The sequence below is a fragment of the Anabrus simplex genome, chromosome 5 (assembly GCF_040414725.1).
Source record: "Anabrus simplex isolate iqAnaSimp1 chromosome 5, ASM4041472v1, whole genome shotgun sequence".
Classification (NCBI taxonomy): domain Eukaryota; kingdom Metazoa; phylum Arthropoda; class Insecta; order Orthoptera; family Tettigoniidae; genus Anabrus; species Anabrus simplex.
The window spans coordinates 191,120,974-191,139,701 of NC_090269.1; the positions used below are offsets into that span (position 1 = coordinate 191,120,974).

An 18,728-nucleotide genomic window follows, 5' to 3' on the forward strand; every position below is an offset into this window, starting at 1 on the left:
TGCCCAATTTGTTTTCTTGAATTCCAACTTCAACTTCATATTGTGATCTTTTCTACTTTTAAAAACACCTCTCAAACTTATTCGTTTACTAATATCATTCCATGCTATCTCTCCACAGACAGCCCAGAACATACAACTCAGCCGAGCAGCTTGTCTCCTTTCTCCCAAGTTTTCCCAGTCCAAACTTTGCAACATTTTTGTAACACTACTCTTTTAATACCAATATAAATGGTCCGTTATTGGACATTATACATTTCCAGCTAACTCATTCCTGGTTGCCAGCATTTCACCCTCGTGTGTTAGGTTGGGTTTATCAGTTGGTACCTAGCACATCTACCAAGATGCTGGCTAGTGCATACCGTGGAGGCCACTGCGTAGGCTACTTAGAGCCACCGGCAGTGCCAATGCACTAGGGGAGACTTTGTCAGAAATCACCCAGAACAAATAGAGATGCTTTTCTTTGGATTTTTTTCAGTTCTCGAATCAAATAATTCTGGTGAGGGTCCCTTACACTGGAATCATACTCTAGTTGGGGTCTTACCAGAGACTTATATGCCCTCTTCTTTACATCCTTACTACAACCCCTAAATACCCTCATAGTCATATACAGAGATCTGTACCCTTGATTTATAATCCCATTTATGTGATTACCCCAATGAAGATCATACCTTATATTATATATTATATAAATATGGTATCAAAATGTATGTAATGGTAGATGCGAAAGATTTCTAGGCCTACAGTATGAAAATTCATGTCAGAACACAACCAGAGGGACCATTTTCTGTCAGCAAGAGACCTAGTGATGTTGTGAAAAGACTGGCGTCTCCTTTCATTACTTCAGGAAGAAATGTGACTTGCGACAATTGGTTTTTCGATTATGAACTAGTCCATGAATTAGCTGAGAAAAAGGTTTTGTTTGTTGGTTGCATGAAGAATAAATTTCACATTCTACATGAATTAAAAGCAACGAAAGGACTAGAGCCTTACACAAATTTGTTCACCTTCAGGAAGGAAGCAACGTTCGTATCTTTTGTTCCCAAACCAAATAGGAACGTAGTGCTGATCTCTAGTCTCCATAATGATGATGCTATTGACCCTGATAACAGGGAAAAGAAGAAACCAGAAATAACAACATTTGACAATCTGACCAAAGGGGGCATTGATATGAAAGACAAGCATAATGAATCCTGTAACGTCACTCTATACACAAGAAACGATGACCTCTCATTGTTTTCTTTTCATTACTGAACATTGCAGCTATCAACACTTTTATCATCTTCACTGCAATTACAGACAGGAAGATGAAACAATGACAATTCCTCTGGAAGCTATCAGAACACCATTTTGAAAAGAACATCCAATGAAGAGCAGCTTAGTCACCACAGAGCTTCAGGAGAAAATAAAGAAACAAAAGCAAGACGCATCTGAACCAAGACCAACGAGAAAGACTGGCTGTGGCACGCATGTCACACATTGAAAGTCATGTGACTGTGCTTAGAGAATAAATTCCAAGGACCACGCTACTTATAGTCTCTCACATCAGCCTGGGATGTCTGTGCTTGAAAGGAAAATTAACAAGAGTAACCCTGTACACGTGTGAGTTTTGTGAACAGTTTATCCGTGTATAGCATTCCAAATATGCCTGCACCAACAGAAATTCTTAAATGCAAACAGCCATGACTTGTGATCTAATTTCTTTAAAACTGTGGTAACATTATTTTTATCAGACCTGCAATCTTTTTGTATGTTCACAATTAGGTACTTTACTTGTCAGCATCTAATAATGTTTTACTTCTCTTTGTGCTCTGAGGTTGTCTTCTCTTACTAGAAGGAAATTGCACATTGTTGTCATTGCAGTGTTCAGTATTATTTTGTAACAATGATCATTTTCTGGTGCTCATTGGTACTGATTTCCTTATTTAATATAAAATCACAGGTGATAACCATTACAAATTTTAGACACGTCAATTTTTGCTCTGTTGTCTGCTTCTTGTAGTAATAATAATTTTCTCCCTTGAAAATATTAATATGTAGCACTTTTAAAACATTAAATGCATTGTTGTGTACAAACATGTAATCTGACATCTTAGACCTCCCATTTTTATGGCCGGCAGTGAGATAAATCTAGGCGGAGTATCTCCCACATACGCGCGGCCGTTCGTGAACTTTTAGAAGGTGCACCTGTCGTAAGGTTAAATAAGGATCCAGAGATTGACGAAGCAGCACTCTAAAAATTTCCTGCAATACCTAATCTTGGTGACATTCCCTCTTTACAAGAAGTTGAAAAGGCTATTAAACAACTGTAATGGCCACTCTCTTAATTACGGCTGCCGTTATCACGAACTCCACTTGTCTTGCTCTATTCGCCGCTATTAACACTCATGTAACTGGCCTTCCAAAGAACACTTCCAGTCACTATGTATTACATTTGGAGGTAAAACTCTTAACATATGCTAGTTATCAGCTGGTGGTTTGGCACGCTTTCTACAGCACGGCTTTATTCGGAAGGAATGGCTTCTGCTACACATAGGCACTAGTGATGGGACATTCAATTCATTTTATTGAATAGGCTCATTCAGTTCCATTCACGTTACTGAATCGATATAGTGATCTGATTCACGGCACATTAGTCACCGTTCCTATTACATCTGTGTAGTGTGAACTGATACAACAGCAACTACAGCATTCAATGCCATCTAGTCTTCATTCTTTGAACTGCTTTCCTATAAGTCATCCAGCTTTCAGATTCAGGTGACTCCTGCAGCCACCTCTCCGCATCAAGTTTTGATGTTACAAAGTGACAATTCCATAAAATAAATATATAGAATTAGATGGAAAAATACCTGTACAGAAATCATCAATGATCTGCATTTGGTCCTGCCGCCCAGATGACAAATTCCCTATCAACTGTTTGCCTAGCCTTTTCTTAAATGATTTCAAAGAACTTAAAAATTTAACTGTATTCACGGTCAGTGGCAGTGATTAGGGGCGAGGGCATGAGACTCACTTTGTGGAGAAAACATTAAGTTTTTATGCCATTTTTGCTTCCTGAAACTAGAAATTATAGGAATTATTTAAAAAAAGCAAATTGTACAAGCCCTGTTATCTTATCAGCTAATTCGTTCCTTTATTTTCTTGAATTATTAATAATCCCAGGTACTTTTTGTTGTTTGTATAATTTCTTTGTGTCAGACGGCTCACTTATTTACTTTCCATGAACATCAGTGGTCTCGGTGATTCCATGATTGAAATCTTGTGCAATAATGCAACATACAAACTGAGAGAATACCGAGCTGTCTGCTCTTCTCAATATAAATTAGATAATTTTCTGTGGTTATGAGCATTACTCATACGGTAGGCTAGAGAGCTGAGTTAAATTAATTGACAAATGTCAACCAAGTTATAATACTAAGATTTATTAAGCTAATAAACCTACCTACTTACTAGGTATTTTGGAATTATGTTTTGACTATCTTTTTAACACTGCAAATAAATCCAACTATATTTAAACCTCCCTATAAGAAGAGGACAGTGAATGCAAGTAGGTATTATTTTCAAATGATCTGAGAGCGGGAGTCCGTTATAGCACACGATTCAGTGTGGCATGGCTCTGTATGTCTCACTGCAGCGAATGTTCGGCTTCCCACCAATGCACAGTGTGCCGATAATAAACCGTGTGTGTTGTTTCTCAATGATCCGTGAATACGCCTCTCAGCACTGTCTGCTGCAAGTCAGCTGAATCATGTGCCGTGAGTTTGCTGTTCCTGCAACTCAATTTACTCTGATATTTAAATGAATTGATACAATGCTTCGAATCATCACTCAATAGACAACACTAACACATACACCAACTGGGAATATCAGAGACCATCTCCAGAAACCATTTGGGAATAGATTCTCACTGACTGGATTCTATAGTCTGGAGCAAAACTATTTTTAAAAGTTTCAAAAAAGACGGGACCTCGAATACTCTTGATGCATGGCTGACAAGATGGCAATGAAGATGACATCATTTGGAATGACGACATGCTGGTAGCAGGGAAGTTGGCAGCATGAGACGATAACTGAAATGAAAGCAGTGATTAGGTTTACTCAGGTTTACTGTCAGGTAGGCCTACTGCCCAACTGACAGACAAATGACTGGCCATTAAGTTCTTTTGTATCAATATTGCATAATATTATATTATGATACCCTTATCCCTTTTCTCTACAGGGTCAAGTATGAAGTGAACCGACTCTTCGTAGTGAGTTTTTATGACCGTATGCCCTTCCTGACATCAACCTAATCAGTGGAATTATTGAGATGAAACAAATGATGTGATATGAGTAACTAAAACCGACTATATTTACTTTGTATGTAGGCCTAAAAGTTGTGTTCACCATTTATTGTCTTTTTAAATTTAGAAATACTGTCTTCCAACAAAAATAGCCAGTATAACTCAAATACATTCATAAGTTTGTTAAAAGAATAGTGTAGAATTCTTATATCTATAATTTATAGCTCTTTATAACCTAGAAGCCATGTGTTCACTGCATAAAATTTATGGTTATCACATACTGGACCCACCCCTTACTTCTTTTCACTGTAAAAGTGGAAAAAAAATGGGGGGGTCTAATACGCAAGTAAATACGGCACATTTGCCAAGCGAAGCTCAGCACCATTTTCCCACTATGGCAGCTATCTCTAATTCAATTGCTCTTGCTTGTAGGTTAATAGAGATAAAGTGGCAATGTAAACTCTGTAGGCTTTTCAACAAAACAGCAGACATGTGCAGACAATTCAAAACCACTTACAGCACCAGTCAGACTTTTATTCACTTTCTAAATGTGTCAAATGTTTGTACATCACCCAATACATTGCAGTGTCTTTAACATAAAAGGTCCTAAGTAATTCCATATTATGATATATCAATTACCTCTCTAATATCAAAACTTCTCTTCAAGTTTGCTCCCACAATCCCATACAGCTCATCAGCAGGGTATTTGGGCTCTTGAGGTTGCACTACAGTTACATTTTGGGTTTTATGTCTGTTGAGATTCTTGACTATCCTTCTTGTGAGATGAAGAGCATGCTGATCATTGAGGGCATAGTAATCTGTCACACCAGAAGTGCTGGAATCAGAATATGACAACAGAATAGGTCTACAGACCAAGAAACAATACTAGTTTATATATAAAAATGCTTCTTATACAAACTAGTCTTATCAATAGTACCGACATTAAATCTTTCTTTTATGAAGTCTTCCAGCATCCACGTAGTCTATACTAATATTATAAAGAGGAAAAATTTGTATATTTGTCTTATATATAAAAGCTTTTTGAAAGCAAATGAGAACCTATTGAAAGTATGCAAGAGATTACCACCAAAAAAAAGTACGGTACACAACCTCAGTTGCACAGATCTACAAAACAATCACAGGTTTCTGTAATAATATGGGTGACTAAGAATGCCAGTACTAGTTACTGTCATGCAACCCTCTGTGTTTCTTCACTAGAGCTGCATGGTGATAACATGGTGAAATTGTTATGCATTCTGCTTGTTGCTTATTGTTTGTCGTGCATAGCTGCAGAATGAACTCTGACTTTGTAGTGTTAAGTTCAGAGCAGAGATAGAGTGCCAGCCTCCACATCCCACTATGGCAGCTATCTCTAATTCAATTGCTCTTGCTTGTAGGTTAATAGAGATAAAGTGGCAATGTAAACTCTGTAGGCTTTTCAACAAAACAGATTAGAAGTACAAACTTGGCAGATGTAGAGAGATTTTTACTTTTTTTAATTTTTTACAACTTGCTTTATGTTACACCGACACAGATAGGTCCTATGGCGACTATGGAATAGGAAAGGCCTAGGAGTGGGAAGGAATCAGCTGTGGCCTTAATCTTAATTAAGCTACAGCCCCAACATTTGCCTGGTGTTAAAACAGGAAACCATGGAAAACTATCTTCAGGTCTGCCGACAGTGAGGTTCGAACCCACTATCTACTGGATGCAAGCTCACGGCTGCGTGCCCCTAACCACACAGCCAACTCACCCGGTGGTTTTTAGGACAGAAGACTCCAACAACAGATTTGCATGTAGTTCCATGGTATGATCCCAGAGATTTTTTTCTGAACGTGTTTATCCCCTAGGATTTTACTCCTTCATTGGAGTAAAATGCTGGAATAGCACCTCATTTCAAGTTTCAAATAAATTACCTCAATGAAAAGTCCAAACATGCATACTAATACACATGCGTCAATAAAACATCTTCAGACAGGTTTTAGATCGGGCTTTACACAACTTATTTTCTTATTATGATTGACATCCTTTAATACAGTAACTTGGGGTTTTCAGATTGATGCATTAAACAATATAAGAAACAATTCTGAGGTATAAGTAAGATATGAAATTAATATTATTGACTGTTTAGATAAATGACAAGAAACTGAAATGAATAACACAAAATGATACGACTTGAAGAGAGAGACATAATATTACATAATATGAACTATAATGTAACTTAAGATAAGAAGTACAATGAAGCCAATAAACCCTACAGAGGTTGTTATACTGTTGACATAGCTCCCTCTGTGGGAAAGAGATATAGTGCCAGCCTCCATATTCCAAGACCTGCCAGAGGTAGAGAGAATTTTTGTAGGACAGAACAACAGATATGCATGTAGTTCCATGATGTGATCCCTGTGATACTACTACTTTTAACCCTTAGCGGACGACTGTCGGGCATTTCCCGACATCCCAGTTTCCTGTTTCCACGGTAAATATATACGTGTGTGAAGCAATTATGCGTGCTGCTGCTATCTATAGTTATTGTATAGAAACTTTAGGAATGTCACAGCCTTATAGATGCGTAAAAACTTTGTTTTACGAGTTTTACAGGTGAATAAAGAAGGAGCTGTTGTTTACATTAGTCAGCTGTGAAAATGGCGGCACGCAGACAGGGTAGTGGTACTTCGTCTGATATAGCTCATTTCTTACGTGAAATTGACAGCAGTGATGACGAATTATCAGTTATGGACAGTGAGTTCGATGTTTCTGAGAGTGATGATGACAATTCTAGAGAAATGGAAGTAGTTGAAAGCGATAATGAAAGCGATACAAATAGTAGTGAACCAGTCATTGGTTGGAGAGTTTATTGCCCAGTTGATCCGAACTTTGTAAAGAAACCACACATTTTTATCAGCGGTTTCTCACCTCCTGCAGGTAAGAAACCATTTACTCTCATGGAATTGTTTACACTATTTGTTACGGAAGAACTGGTACAACAAATTTTTGATGAAACTAACTGCTATGCAAGAGAAAAAAATACAAATGAATGCTTCGAGAAGTACCACACGGAGAAGAAATATAAGTATATAAGTAGAAAAGGGGCAAACTGCCTTTCAGCTACATGTTTATTGCTTATAGTGTGTATCTAGAGTGATAAATTAATTCATAATATTGTGAGTCAGACTTTGTATCTTCATTATACCTTCATAGTAAATATGCAGCTTTTCTTAAGAAAAAAATATGACTAGTGCAGGACTACACAAGAAAAGAATTTGTCCGCTAAGGGTTAATATAAGATGTACTACTGCCCAACACTGGGATATGCAGTGGAGACCTGGACAGACAAACAGACAGGAGAATAAAATCCAGGCCAGTGAAACAAAATTTTTAAGACCTATGGTAGGAAAGACAAGACAGGACACAGAAATGAGGACATCAAGAAGGAAATCGGAATAGAAAAGCTTTACGACAAAACGGAGAGGGATGAACTTAGATGGTTTGGATAAGTTAAGAAGATGAAAGAGGGAAGGATTCCAAAGTGGATGATTGGAGACCCAGACAGGAGGAGGGAGGGCAAGAGGGAGAACCAGACCAAGGTGGTTGAAAATGACCAAGAATAGTATAATTAGAAGAAACCTGGAGTGGAACAAAGTTAAGGAGGAACAATGGTGGTTGGACAGGGAAAGATACCATAACATCCAAATTTGGCAAGAACTGGACTAGGGACATGGATGATTATGATGATGATAAACTAGAATCTTACATTAAAGGAAAAAAACTAACTAGCAACACTGAAAGTAAAGTCTTCTAAACAAACACCATTTGCAGTCCATAAAGGTAAGATGAACTTTGCTCCTAGAATGGATTAAAAGCAAATTAAACCTTACATATCAATGCAATACAAACCCATTGACCTGATCTATTCATGAAAAATCATACCTGCAGTGAAGGTTAGCTCCACCAAGATCCTCTGAAGAAACTTCCTCTCCTGTGGCAGCTTTTACCAATGGAGGACCTGCCAGAAAGATAGTTCCTTGGTTTTGAACTATAATGCTTTCATCTGCCATTGCAGGAACATAGGCTCCACCAGCAGTACAGCTACCCAACACCACAGCAATCTACCAAGAATTAAAATATCAATAAGAAATATTGCAGTGTTCAGTTCATAAGGAATGAAAGGAAGCTTTTCCAATAGATTTTACTTCACAAAGAATATTTTCCTTAATGTAGCCTCCTCCTAGTTTTGCAGTCAAACATTACAGATGTCAATACATTTTTGCTGTTTACAAACACTGAAAGATTTAAATTTCATCTAAGAAATATCATATGCATATATTTTCTCAAACTGGATAGCTTTAGCTCAGTCAATCCTTGCCACTTTTTCTTCTGTCATAAATATCATACACATATGTTACCTAAAACTGGATAGCACACCCTAGCCATACAAGTATGTTTTTAAAACTGGATAATTTTATCCCAATCAACACTAGCAACCTTTTCTTCTGTCACTAATACCATGTATGCATGTTTTCTAAAACAAGATAGCTTCATCCCAGTCAACCCTAGCCACCTTTTCTTATGTCTCTAATACCATATGTATATGTTTTCTAAAACTGGAGAGTTTCATGCCAAACAACCCTAGCCACCATTTCTTCTGTCGCTAATACCACATGTATATGTTTTCTAAAATTGGAGAGCTTCTTCCCAGTCAATCCTAGCCACTTTTTATTCTGTCACTAATATAATATGTGTATGTTTTCTAAAACTGGATAGCTTCATCCCAGTCAACCCTTGCCACTTTTTCTCCTGTCATAAATGTATATTACCTAAAACTCGACAGATTCACCCTAGTCATATCACACGTATTTTCTAAAACTGGAGAGCTTCATCCCTGTCAAACCCCTGCCACCTTTCCTTCTGCCACAAATATCATACATGTATGTTATCTAAAACTGAATAGCTTCACCCTTGTAATACAACCAGCGAGGTGAACGGATGTGTAGTGCTGAGTGTGTGACAAGAGTGTGTACATGTGAGAATGGGAGTGTCAGCTGAGCAATACAGGCATGCTATAAGGAGGTGGCAATGTAGGATGAAAGTGAAATTCATTCAAAATGTCAATAGTACCTGTAACATTATGCAAATGGTGTTAAGATCAGTTGTTGTGGTGGTGCTATTGGTGATTGGTGGTGTTGAATTGAACCCAGGCCGTGGCCTGTCTTGGGAGGATACTGAGAAACTGAATGAGGTTATGAAGGATGTATGTCAAGTCGATAAGACTAGGGAACTACTGATGGCCTAAAACAAGGAATTCCAAGACACAAAAAATTACTTAAAAACAGAAGTGATATCAAGGAGAGCTTGGTTCAAAATAACCTTCAGTTGGATGAAATTAAGAATATTCTGGGCTTAGAAGAAAGGGTAAGAAAGCTTGAGAACTGACACGAGAGAGGGCAGATAGGAGGAGAAATATAATTATATATGGACTGGCTGATTCGGAGAAGGGAAATTTTAACAACATATTGGACAAAATAATTTTCTTAATATGGTAAAAAGTGAATGTGGGATGTAGTGAGAGTGACACTGATAGTGCTTTTAGAATAGGAAAAAATACAGGAAGAAAATCAGATAAAGTACAGTATGTATGTTGTCAAGCCTACAAACCCAAAAAAAAATCTTGGTTAATGTGAAACACTTGAAAGGTTTGAAAATTTTAATTAGGAAAAACTTGATCCAGAAGAAATTAAAAATATGAAAGTACTATGCTTCCATTTAGATAAAGCATGGAAGTCAGGACTAAAAACATTAATCACTGGAAACAGACTTGTAGTGATAAGCAATTCTTGGTCTAGAAAGTGGTCTGCTAAACAGCTGCAGGAGGTTGAACAATGACCAGAGATGTCAGCAATGCAAAAGGTCAGTGCCACGGTGGACAACTACGGGAGCGCTGACTCAACAGCAGCAGCAGTAGAAGTGGTAGCTGAGCAAAGTGGAAGTAGAGGTATTGATGACTTGCCAAAGAAGTCAAGACATCCTCACCCCAGGCAAGTTGCACACAAAGAGGCACCTCCACAGAAGGAGGACATCTCAGGGGGAAAAAAGATAAAAAAACGTAAGGGACCATTAAGTTTAAAAGACATGTAGGCTAAAAAAAGGATGAAAAGTGCAGAGGAGGAAACAGGTATAGAAGAGGAAATAATTAGTTTAATAAGTGGATCAATTATTCAATTAGAGAAAGCACAGATGACACAAAGCAGCCAGTATAGTAAATATATCCATGAGCATGGAACATAGGATTAATATCGAAGGAATATTGGGTAAAGTGGGAAATGATGAGGTCAAGGAATCAATGCGGTATAATGAGGTTATGAGGATGACAGAGATATGGCTACCAGTAGGGAGTAAATCTAAACACAGAAGAGTGAAAAAGTGGAGGTATCCATTAGGGATTTTGGTCTTGATAAAGAATTAAATATGTAATCAAGTAGAGCATGTGGATTCAGGCCCAGATGATATGATTTGGTTGAAGAGAATGAAAAGAAAGGGGCTGCCTGGCTAAGGCGGTAAAGGCGTGCTTGGTTCGCCCGGAAGGACATGGATTCAAATCCCCGTCAGGAAGTCATAAAATTTAAGAAATGAGATTTCCACTTCCGAAGGTGCACATGGCCCTGAGGTTCACTCAACCTACACCAAAAATGAGTACCAGGTTAATTCCTGGGGTAAAGGCGGCCAGGCATAGAGCTAACCACTCCACCCCATCAAGTGCCGAGGTTACAGATAGTGGAAGCCTTTACCTTCCACCCCTCCAAGGGCCTTCATGGCCTGTATGGAGATGACTTGACTTGACTTTAATGAAAAGAAGGTAAGGGAGAGAGAATTTGTCATAGGTTTCTACTATAACCATTGAAAGGGGTATCCTTTCGAGAAAAAATTTTTTTTGATGATATTAATGTAGTACCTATATACATACATACATACATACATACATACATACATACATACATACATACATACATAATCATTATAGACTGTTATGCCTTTCAGCGTTCAGTCTGCAAGCCTCTGTGAATTTACTAAACGTCGCCAAAATCCTCGATTTGCAACTAGTGTTATGGGCTCATTTAGTTCTATACCTCTTATCATTAAATTGTTAGAAACCGAGTCTAACCATCGTCGTCTTGGTCTACCTCTACTTTTCTTACCCTCCACAACAGAGTCCATTATTCTCCTAGGTAACCTATCCTCCTCCATTTGCTTCACATGACTCCACCACCAAAGCCGGTTTATGCGTACAGCTTCATCCATCGAGTTCATTACTAAATTAGCCTTCATCTCCTCATTCTGACTACCCTCCTGCCATTGTTCCCACCTGTTTGTACCAGCAATCATTCTTGCTACTTTCATGCCTGTTACTTCTAACTTATGAATAAGATATCGTGAGTCCATCCAGCTTTCGGTCCCGTAAAGCAAAGTTAGTCTGATAACAGACCGATGTAAAGATAGTTTCATCTGGGAGCTGACCTCCTTCTTAGAGAATACTGTTGATTGCAATTGCGAGCTCATTGCATTAGCTTTACAACACCTTGATTCAATCTCACTTACTATATTACCATCCTGGGAGAACACACAACCTAAATACTTGAAATAATCGACCTGTTCTAGCTTTGTATCACCAATCTGACGTTCAATTCTGTTGAATTTCTTACCTACTGACATCAATTTAGTCTTCGAGAAGCTAATTTTCATACCATACTCATTGCACCTATTTTCAAGTTCCAAGATATTAGACTGCAGGCTTTCGGCACAATCTGCCATTAAGACCAAGTCGTCAGCATAGGCCAGACTGCTTACTACATCTCCACCTAACTGAATCCCTCCCTGCCATTTTATACCCTTCAGCAGATGATCCATGTAAACTACGAACAACAAAGGTGAAAGATTACAGCCTTGTCTAACCCCTGTAAGTACCCTGAACCAAGAACTCATTCTACCATCAATTCTCACTGAAGCCCAATTGTCAACATAAATGCCTTTGATTGATTTTAATAATCTACGTTTAATTCCATAGTCCCCCAGTATAGCGAACATCTTTTCCCTCGATACCCTGTCATGCTTTCTCTAGATCTACGAAACATAAACACAACTGCCTATTCCTCTCGTAGCATTTTTCAATTAGGTACCTGGCGCATACTGAAAATCTGATCCTGACAGCCTCTCTGTGGTCTGAAACCACACTGGTTTTCATCCAACTTCCTCTCAAAGACTGATCGCACCCTCCCTTCCAAGATGCCAGTGAATACTTTGCCTGGTATACTAATCAACGAGATACCTCAATAGTTGTTGCAATCCTTCCTGTTCCATTGCTTATAGATAGGTGCAATTACTGCTTTTGTCCAGTCTGAAAGAACCTTACCAACACTCCATGCTAATTTTACTACTCTATGAAGCCATTTCATCCCTGCCTTCCCACTGTACTTCACCATTTCAGGTCTAATTTCATCTATTCCTGCTGCTTTATGACAATGGATTTTATTTACCATCCTTTCCACTTCCTCAAGCGTAATTTCACCAACATCATTTTCGTCCTCCCCATGGAGCTTGGCTGTTCGCAACACCACCAGGATGATTACCTTTTATACTGAGAAGATGTTCAAAATATTCCCTCCAACTCTCCAACGATCCCTGGGATCTATTATGAGTTCACCTGAATTACTCAAAACACTGTTCATTTCCTTTTTCCCTCCCTTCCTAAGATTCTTTATTACTGTCCAGAAAGGTTTCCCCTGCTGCTTAACCTAGCCTTTCCAGTTTATTACCAAAATCTTCCCACGACTTCTTTTTGGATTCAACAACTATTTGTTTCGCTCTGTTTCTTTCATCTACGTACAAATACCTGTCTGCCTCAGTCCTTGTTTGGAGCCATTTCTGATAAGCCTTCTTTTTACGTTTACAAGCTGCTCTCACTTCATCATTCCACTAAGATGTTCGCCTTTTCCCATCTTTACACATAGCTGTTCATAGGCTTTCCCTTGCTGTTTCTACTACAGCATCCCTGTATGCCACCCATTCACTTTCTATATCCTGAACCTGCTTACTGTCTACTGTTCGAAACTTCTCACTAATCATATCCATGTACTTCTGTCTAATTTCCTCATCCTGGAGATTTTCTACCCTTATTTGTTTGCAGACAGATTTAACTTTCTCTACACCTAGAGATATTTAGTTCACTACACATCAGATAGTGGTCTGTATCATCCAAAAATCCCCGGAAAACTCCTACATTCCTAACAGATTTCCTGAATTTGAAGTTGGTTAAGATATAGTGTATTATGGATCTGGCACCCCTAGCCTCCCAAGTGTAGCAGTGAATAGCCTTGTGCTTAAAGAATGTATTCGTAACTGCTAAACCCATACTAGCACAGAAGTCCAGCAAATGCTTCCCATTCCCATTAGCTTCCATATCTTCCCCACATTTACCGATCACCCTTTCGTATCCTTCAGTTCTATTCCCAATTCTCGCATTGAAATCACCCATTAGCACTATTCTATCCTTGCTGTTGACCCTGACAATGATGTCACTCAATGCTTCATAAAACTTATCAACTTCATCCTCACATGGTGAATACACTGAGATAATTCTCGTCCTAATTCCTCCAACAGACAAATCTACCCACATCATTCGCTCATTGACGTGCCTAACAGAAACTATGTTGCGTGCAATGGTATTCCTGATAAACAGCCCTACCCCATACTCTGCCCTTCCCTTTCTAACACCCGTCAAGTACACTTTATAATCTCCTATCTCTTCCTCGTTATCTCCCCTTACCCGAATATCACTTACTCCTAGCACATCCAGATGCATCCTCTTTGCTGACTCAGCCAGTTCTATTTTCTTTCTTCCATAAGCCCCATTAATATTGATAGCTCCCCATCGAATTCCATTTCATTCGCCAAGTTGTTTCCAAGGAGTTCCTCGCCTGTCAAATGGGAATGGGACTCAGTTACTCCCAAAGGTGCGAGGCTTGCTTAAAATGTTCTGAGCTCAGTAAATTCATGAAGCAGGATGCTACCCTACTTGCACATAGTCCAAGTGAGGATCTCTTCTCTAACGTGTTATGGACCACCGGTGGATTGTATAGTCCTAGCCGCCTGAGCACAATGAGGGCCATGACATAAAATATGTCCGAGATGCCCACTCCCATTCCATAGCAACTGGTATCCCGACTCTCAGGACCACTTACTAGGCCACACAGCCGTTGCCCATGGTTAACGAACTAGGACGTGACTACAGTAACCCATTAATGTAGTAAACCAGATTAAATTAAAAAATGAAGAAGCAGCAATAGTTATAATGGGAGATTTTAATGCAAGGGTAGGTGAAAAAATCCAGTTTAAGATCAAGAAATAGAAGAAATATTAATAGAATAGAGAAGCAAAGATAAAAAATGCAACAAGAATGGAGAGAAACTATTAGAAATGTGTGCAGTAGAAGAACTGTACATATTAAACGGTGGGTGGTTGGGGGGATGAAACTGGGAATTTAATGTATATAGTTTATTCAGGAGGGAGTCCCATATATTTAATTGATGATGATGCTTGTTGTTTTAAGGGTCCTAACATCGCAGATCATCGGCTCCTAATAGATTTAATTGGAGGCACTGAATTATATTAAAGATATAAAGGTAAATAACTGGACAGCTTCTCCTTATTTCCCAGTGGTTATTCAACTGCTAAAAAGTGAAGGAAAGGCAAAAGAAACAAAGCATATTAACAATCCACAGAAACAGTTAGTAAGGTAGAGATGGAGTGAGGAACATACAGATGAATTTAGAAAATATTACATGGGGGAAATATTCATAATTTTGAAGACACGTATTGAAAATATGATAGAGGAAGCAATAAGAAAGATTCAAAAATCAATAGTAATAGCTGGTAGAAAAACGGTTGTAAGAAAGAGAAGGGAAAACAAACAAAACCTGTGATATAATGATGAATGTAAGAAAATGAAAAACTGAGCTCGATAGCTGCAGTCGCTTAAGTGCGGTCAGTATCCAGTATGATCCACTATTTCATATAGTCAAATATTTTTTATACATAATACATAAAAGTCTTCTACATTTTGTTTCAGAAAATCCTGAACATTTCTTCCAACAAATGTTTCAATGGAATTATAATATCATCCTGACTATCTTTTAGATCCATTCGACTACCATAATTTCCGAACTCCGCTACCTTTGACATACGTTTTATCACAAGCAACGCCTCTACAGAAGTTACATTTTCTTCTCGACTTTCAGATATCCCAAACATATACATGTTAAACTTGTTTATTACATTCACACTTCCGTTTTAAATAACTGACAGTGATTTTACCACCTTGGATTCAACTTGGGAATTGAAGAAACATCCCCCTTTGATGATTGTGTTTATACTCAAGGCCATCACAGTCTTAATGATATTATAAAAATATGGATCCATTTTAGTTTTAGACTCTCAAAAATTTAATGTTTAATCACGTTTTAAGCTTCAAAACTGTTAATTTCACTCTCTTTTAACATACTTTGGTGCATTATCGTTGTTTTAGATGTTATTGTATCATGTTTTACGAAACCATTTTTCAACATTTTAACCTATAATTTATAAGTATATGTATTATTTTTAAGATTGATATAGGCTGATGATGCCCGTAAGGAGGGTGAAACATGTACCTTTGACTTTTATGTATTATGTATAAAAAATATTTGACCATATGAAATAGTGGATCATATTGTATTGTATTGAACAGGTGGACTTATAATATTGTAATAATACTTGAGACATACGTCAACTTCAATACGGAACCAAAATGAGAATAGTTACTTGTAACAGTATCCAGTATTCGGGAGATAGTGGGTTCGAAGCCCACTGTCGGCAGCCCTAAAGATGGTATTCTGTGGTTTCCCATTTTCACACCAGGCAAATGCTGGGGGTGTACCTTAATTAAGGACACTGCCACTTCCTTTCCACTCCTAGCCCTTTCCTGTCCCATCGTCACCATCTGTCTCGATGCGACGGAAAGCAACTTGTAAAAAAAAATGAAAACTGAAGTGATGAGGGCACAAAACGTGTACAGAAGTGAGGGATCCCAGGACCTACAGATAGATTTCTGTAGATTAAGAAGGGAATACCAAGATCTAATAAGTGAGAATAGACGGCTTGGCATGAAAAAGGGGTACAATTATAAAATAAGTATTGTCAAGAAAATAAGGTGAAACTCTTTGTTTCACAGAGAACTTTGCTCCAAGTCTTCAGAAGAAAATCTCAACTGTTCACGAGGAAACCTTCTAAATAATGAGGATTTGAATTTTAGAATGCTCTACCATTGGAGCTGTAGTGCTGCGCTCATTTGTCACCAGATGGCTCACTGTATGCTGGCACAGCACTAGTATTCCAGGTGAGAGCTGATGACAACATTAAACTCCAATTAAGATGTTCTATCACACAGTGTGTGCGTGAGAAATAACAGAGAGGACATCAGATGAAATGGGAATGAATGTGATAGCAGAAATAAATAGAAATTAATAAAATAAAATGCTACAAAAAACACAAGAGTGTACACCGGTTAAGTTCCCCCTCCCATACAGTCTTGTATCATTATTCATCCTCTGGTTTTCTCCACACTTTCTGTCCATTCTTCAGCTCTGTTCTATTCTACCCTGGTGTCTTTTGTTGCAATTTATTTTATTAGTTTCTATTTATTTCTGCTACCACATTTGTTCTCGATTTTTCTGATGTCATCTCTGTCACCTTTCACGCAAACACTGGGTGATAGAACTTAGCTTAATGTTGTTGTCAGCTCCCGCTAGGAATGCTAGTGCTGTGCCAGCAGACAGCTAGCCTAGTGATGACGAATGAGCATACCACTGCAGCTTATCGTAGTCACAAAGATGCACACACGAGATGGTGTCAATTGTGTACACTGTTTTATTTACAAATTATACACACACTACACACACACATTAATGAACTGCCATCTTGAACAAACACTTGACTGCTGCATTAGCATGTCAACCAACTACCAACACAACAAAATCGTAACATGAGTTCACACACTGAATTCGACTAGCGACTTTCGCTAATAACTCAACTCAACTCCCAAGACTATTTCTTTATATACCTTGCCTGGCCAGCCTTCTAGAAAAGTATGACACAACATGCTTTCTCGTATCTTCTCGAGTCTCCGATAACCTATGTACAAATGAATAGAACATTCTGTAAAAGTATAGTGACGAAGGTGTATTGTTCTAGAATCTTACCCTGTGTTGCACAACATTACATTGAATTTATAGACCATATTTACAGATTATATTCTATTAATTATGTGTTCTTACATTAAATAAAGTCGTGGTAATAGACATACAACAGATGTATCGTGACATAACCTCACATGGTTTGTTACACAAGATCGATCATACAACACACAAATAATAAATGATATGACTACGAATTATACCAAATAAAGTCTGTACTGACAACCTGTCATACATAACTATGTAGATAATAATAATAATAATAATAATAATAATAATAATAATAATAATAATAATAATAATAATAACAACACCTACTAATCGAGCTCGATATTTTCAATTTACTCTTGGATTTAGGGAATTGTTTCCAAGTTATGCTAGTCCATTACACACTTGCATCACGCTTCAACAGTAAATTCAAACCATCATTATTGTAGAAGTCTTTGTGAATAGTCAAGATTTTCTTCTGAAGACGTGGAGCAATGTTCTCTGTGAAACTACAGAGTTTCACCTTGTTTTCTTGACGTGGCATAAGCCCAAAAGCCCATATCATGTCTACATGTACGGGCCGTGAAAGCATTAATAATGATAATATGCCCTCAGCTACTGTGTTGTAGACAGTCTTACTTTGTGCTATTTAGTTACCTGTGCATCCATTTTGATGATCCATTTTATTTATTTTTTTTTTTTTTTTTGCTACGGGCTTTACGTCGCACCGACACAGATAGGTCTTATGGCGATGATGGGATAGGAAAGGCTTAGGAGTTGGAAGGAAGCGGCCGTGGCCTTAATTAAGGTACAGCCCCAGCATTTGCCTGGTGTGAAAATGGGAAACCACGGAAAACCATTTTCAGGGCTGCCGATAGTGGGATTCAAACCTACTATCTCCCGGATGCAAGCTCACAGCCGCGCGCGCCTCTACGCGCACGGCCAACTCGCCCGGTTCATTTTATTTTACCAGATGATAAAGAATCAGAACTCTGTTAGACAACCTATAACTGAGTTTTAATTAAATTTGTTGGATTACCACCAAACATGTCACCAGAGATATTTTACATGGTGTATGGCCTCTAGAAGCCTGGTGTAGGTCTTTTGAGCTGATGCCTACACGCAACCTACACACCTGTAGGGATGGTGCCTGACCTCTAATGTTGAAGACAGCACGCACATC

The 18,728-nt window shown here is 38.2% G+C and overlaps 1 protein-coding gene across 5 annotated transcripts in view; it reads right to left on the reverse strand.

The window, feature by feature from the left end:
- The window catches only part of Mccc2 (methylcrotonyl-CoA carboxylase subunit 2), a 229,001-nt gene that overhangs the window by 68,675 nt on the left and 141,598 nt on the right, over positions 1–18,728 (reverse strand). For all 5 annotated transcript variants that reach the window (XM_067147236.2, XM_068227597.1, XM_067147237.2 and 2 more), the window contains exons 4-5: positions 8,208–8,386; positions 4,920–5,115 (exon numbers count right to left, since the gene is read on the reverse strand). In XM_067147236.2, the coding sequence (XP_067003337.2) occupies positions 4,920–5,115; positions 8,208–8,386 (375 nt within the window). The remainder of the gene's footprint in view (positions 1–4,919; positions 5,116–8,207; positions 8,387–18,728) is intronic.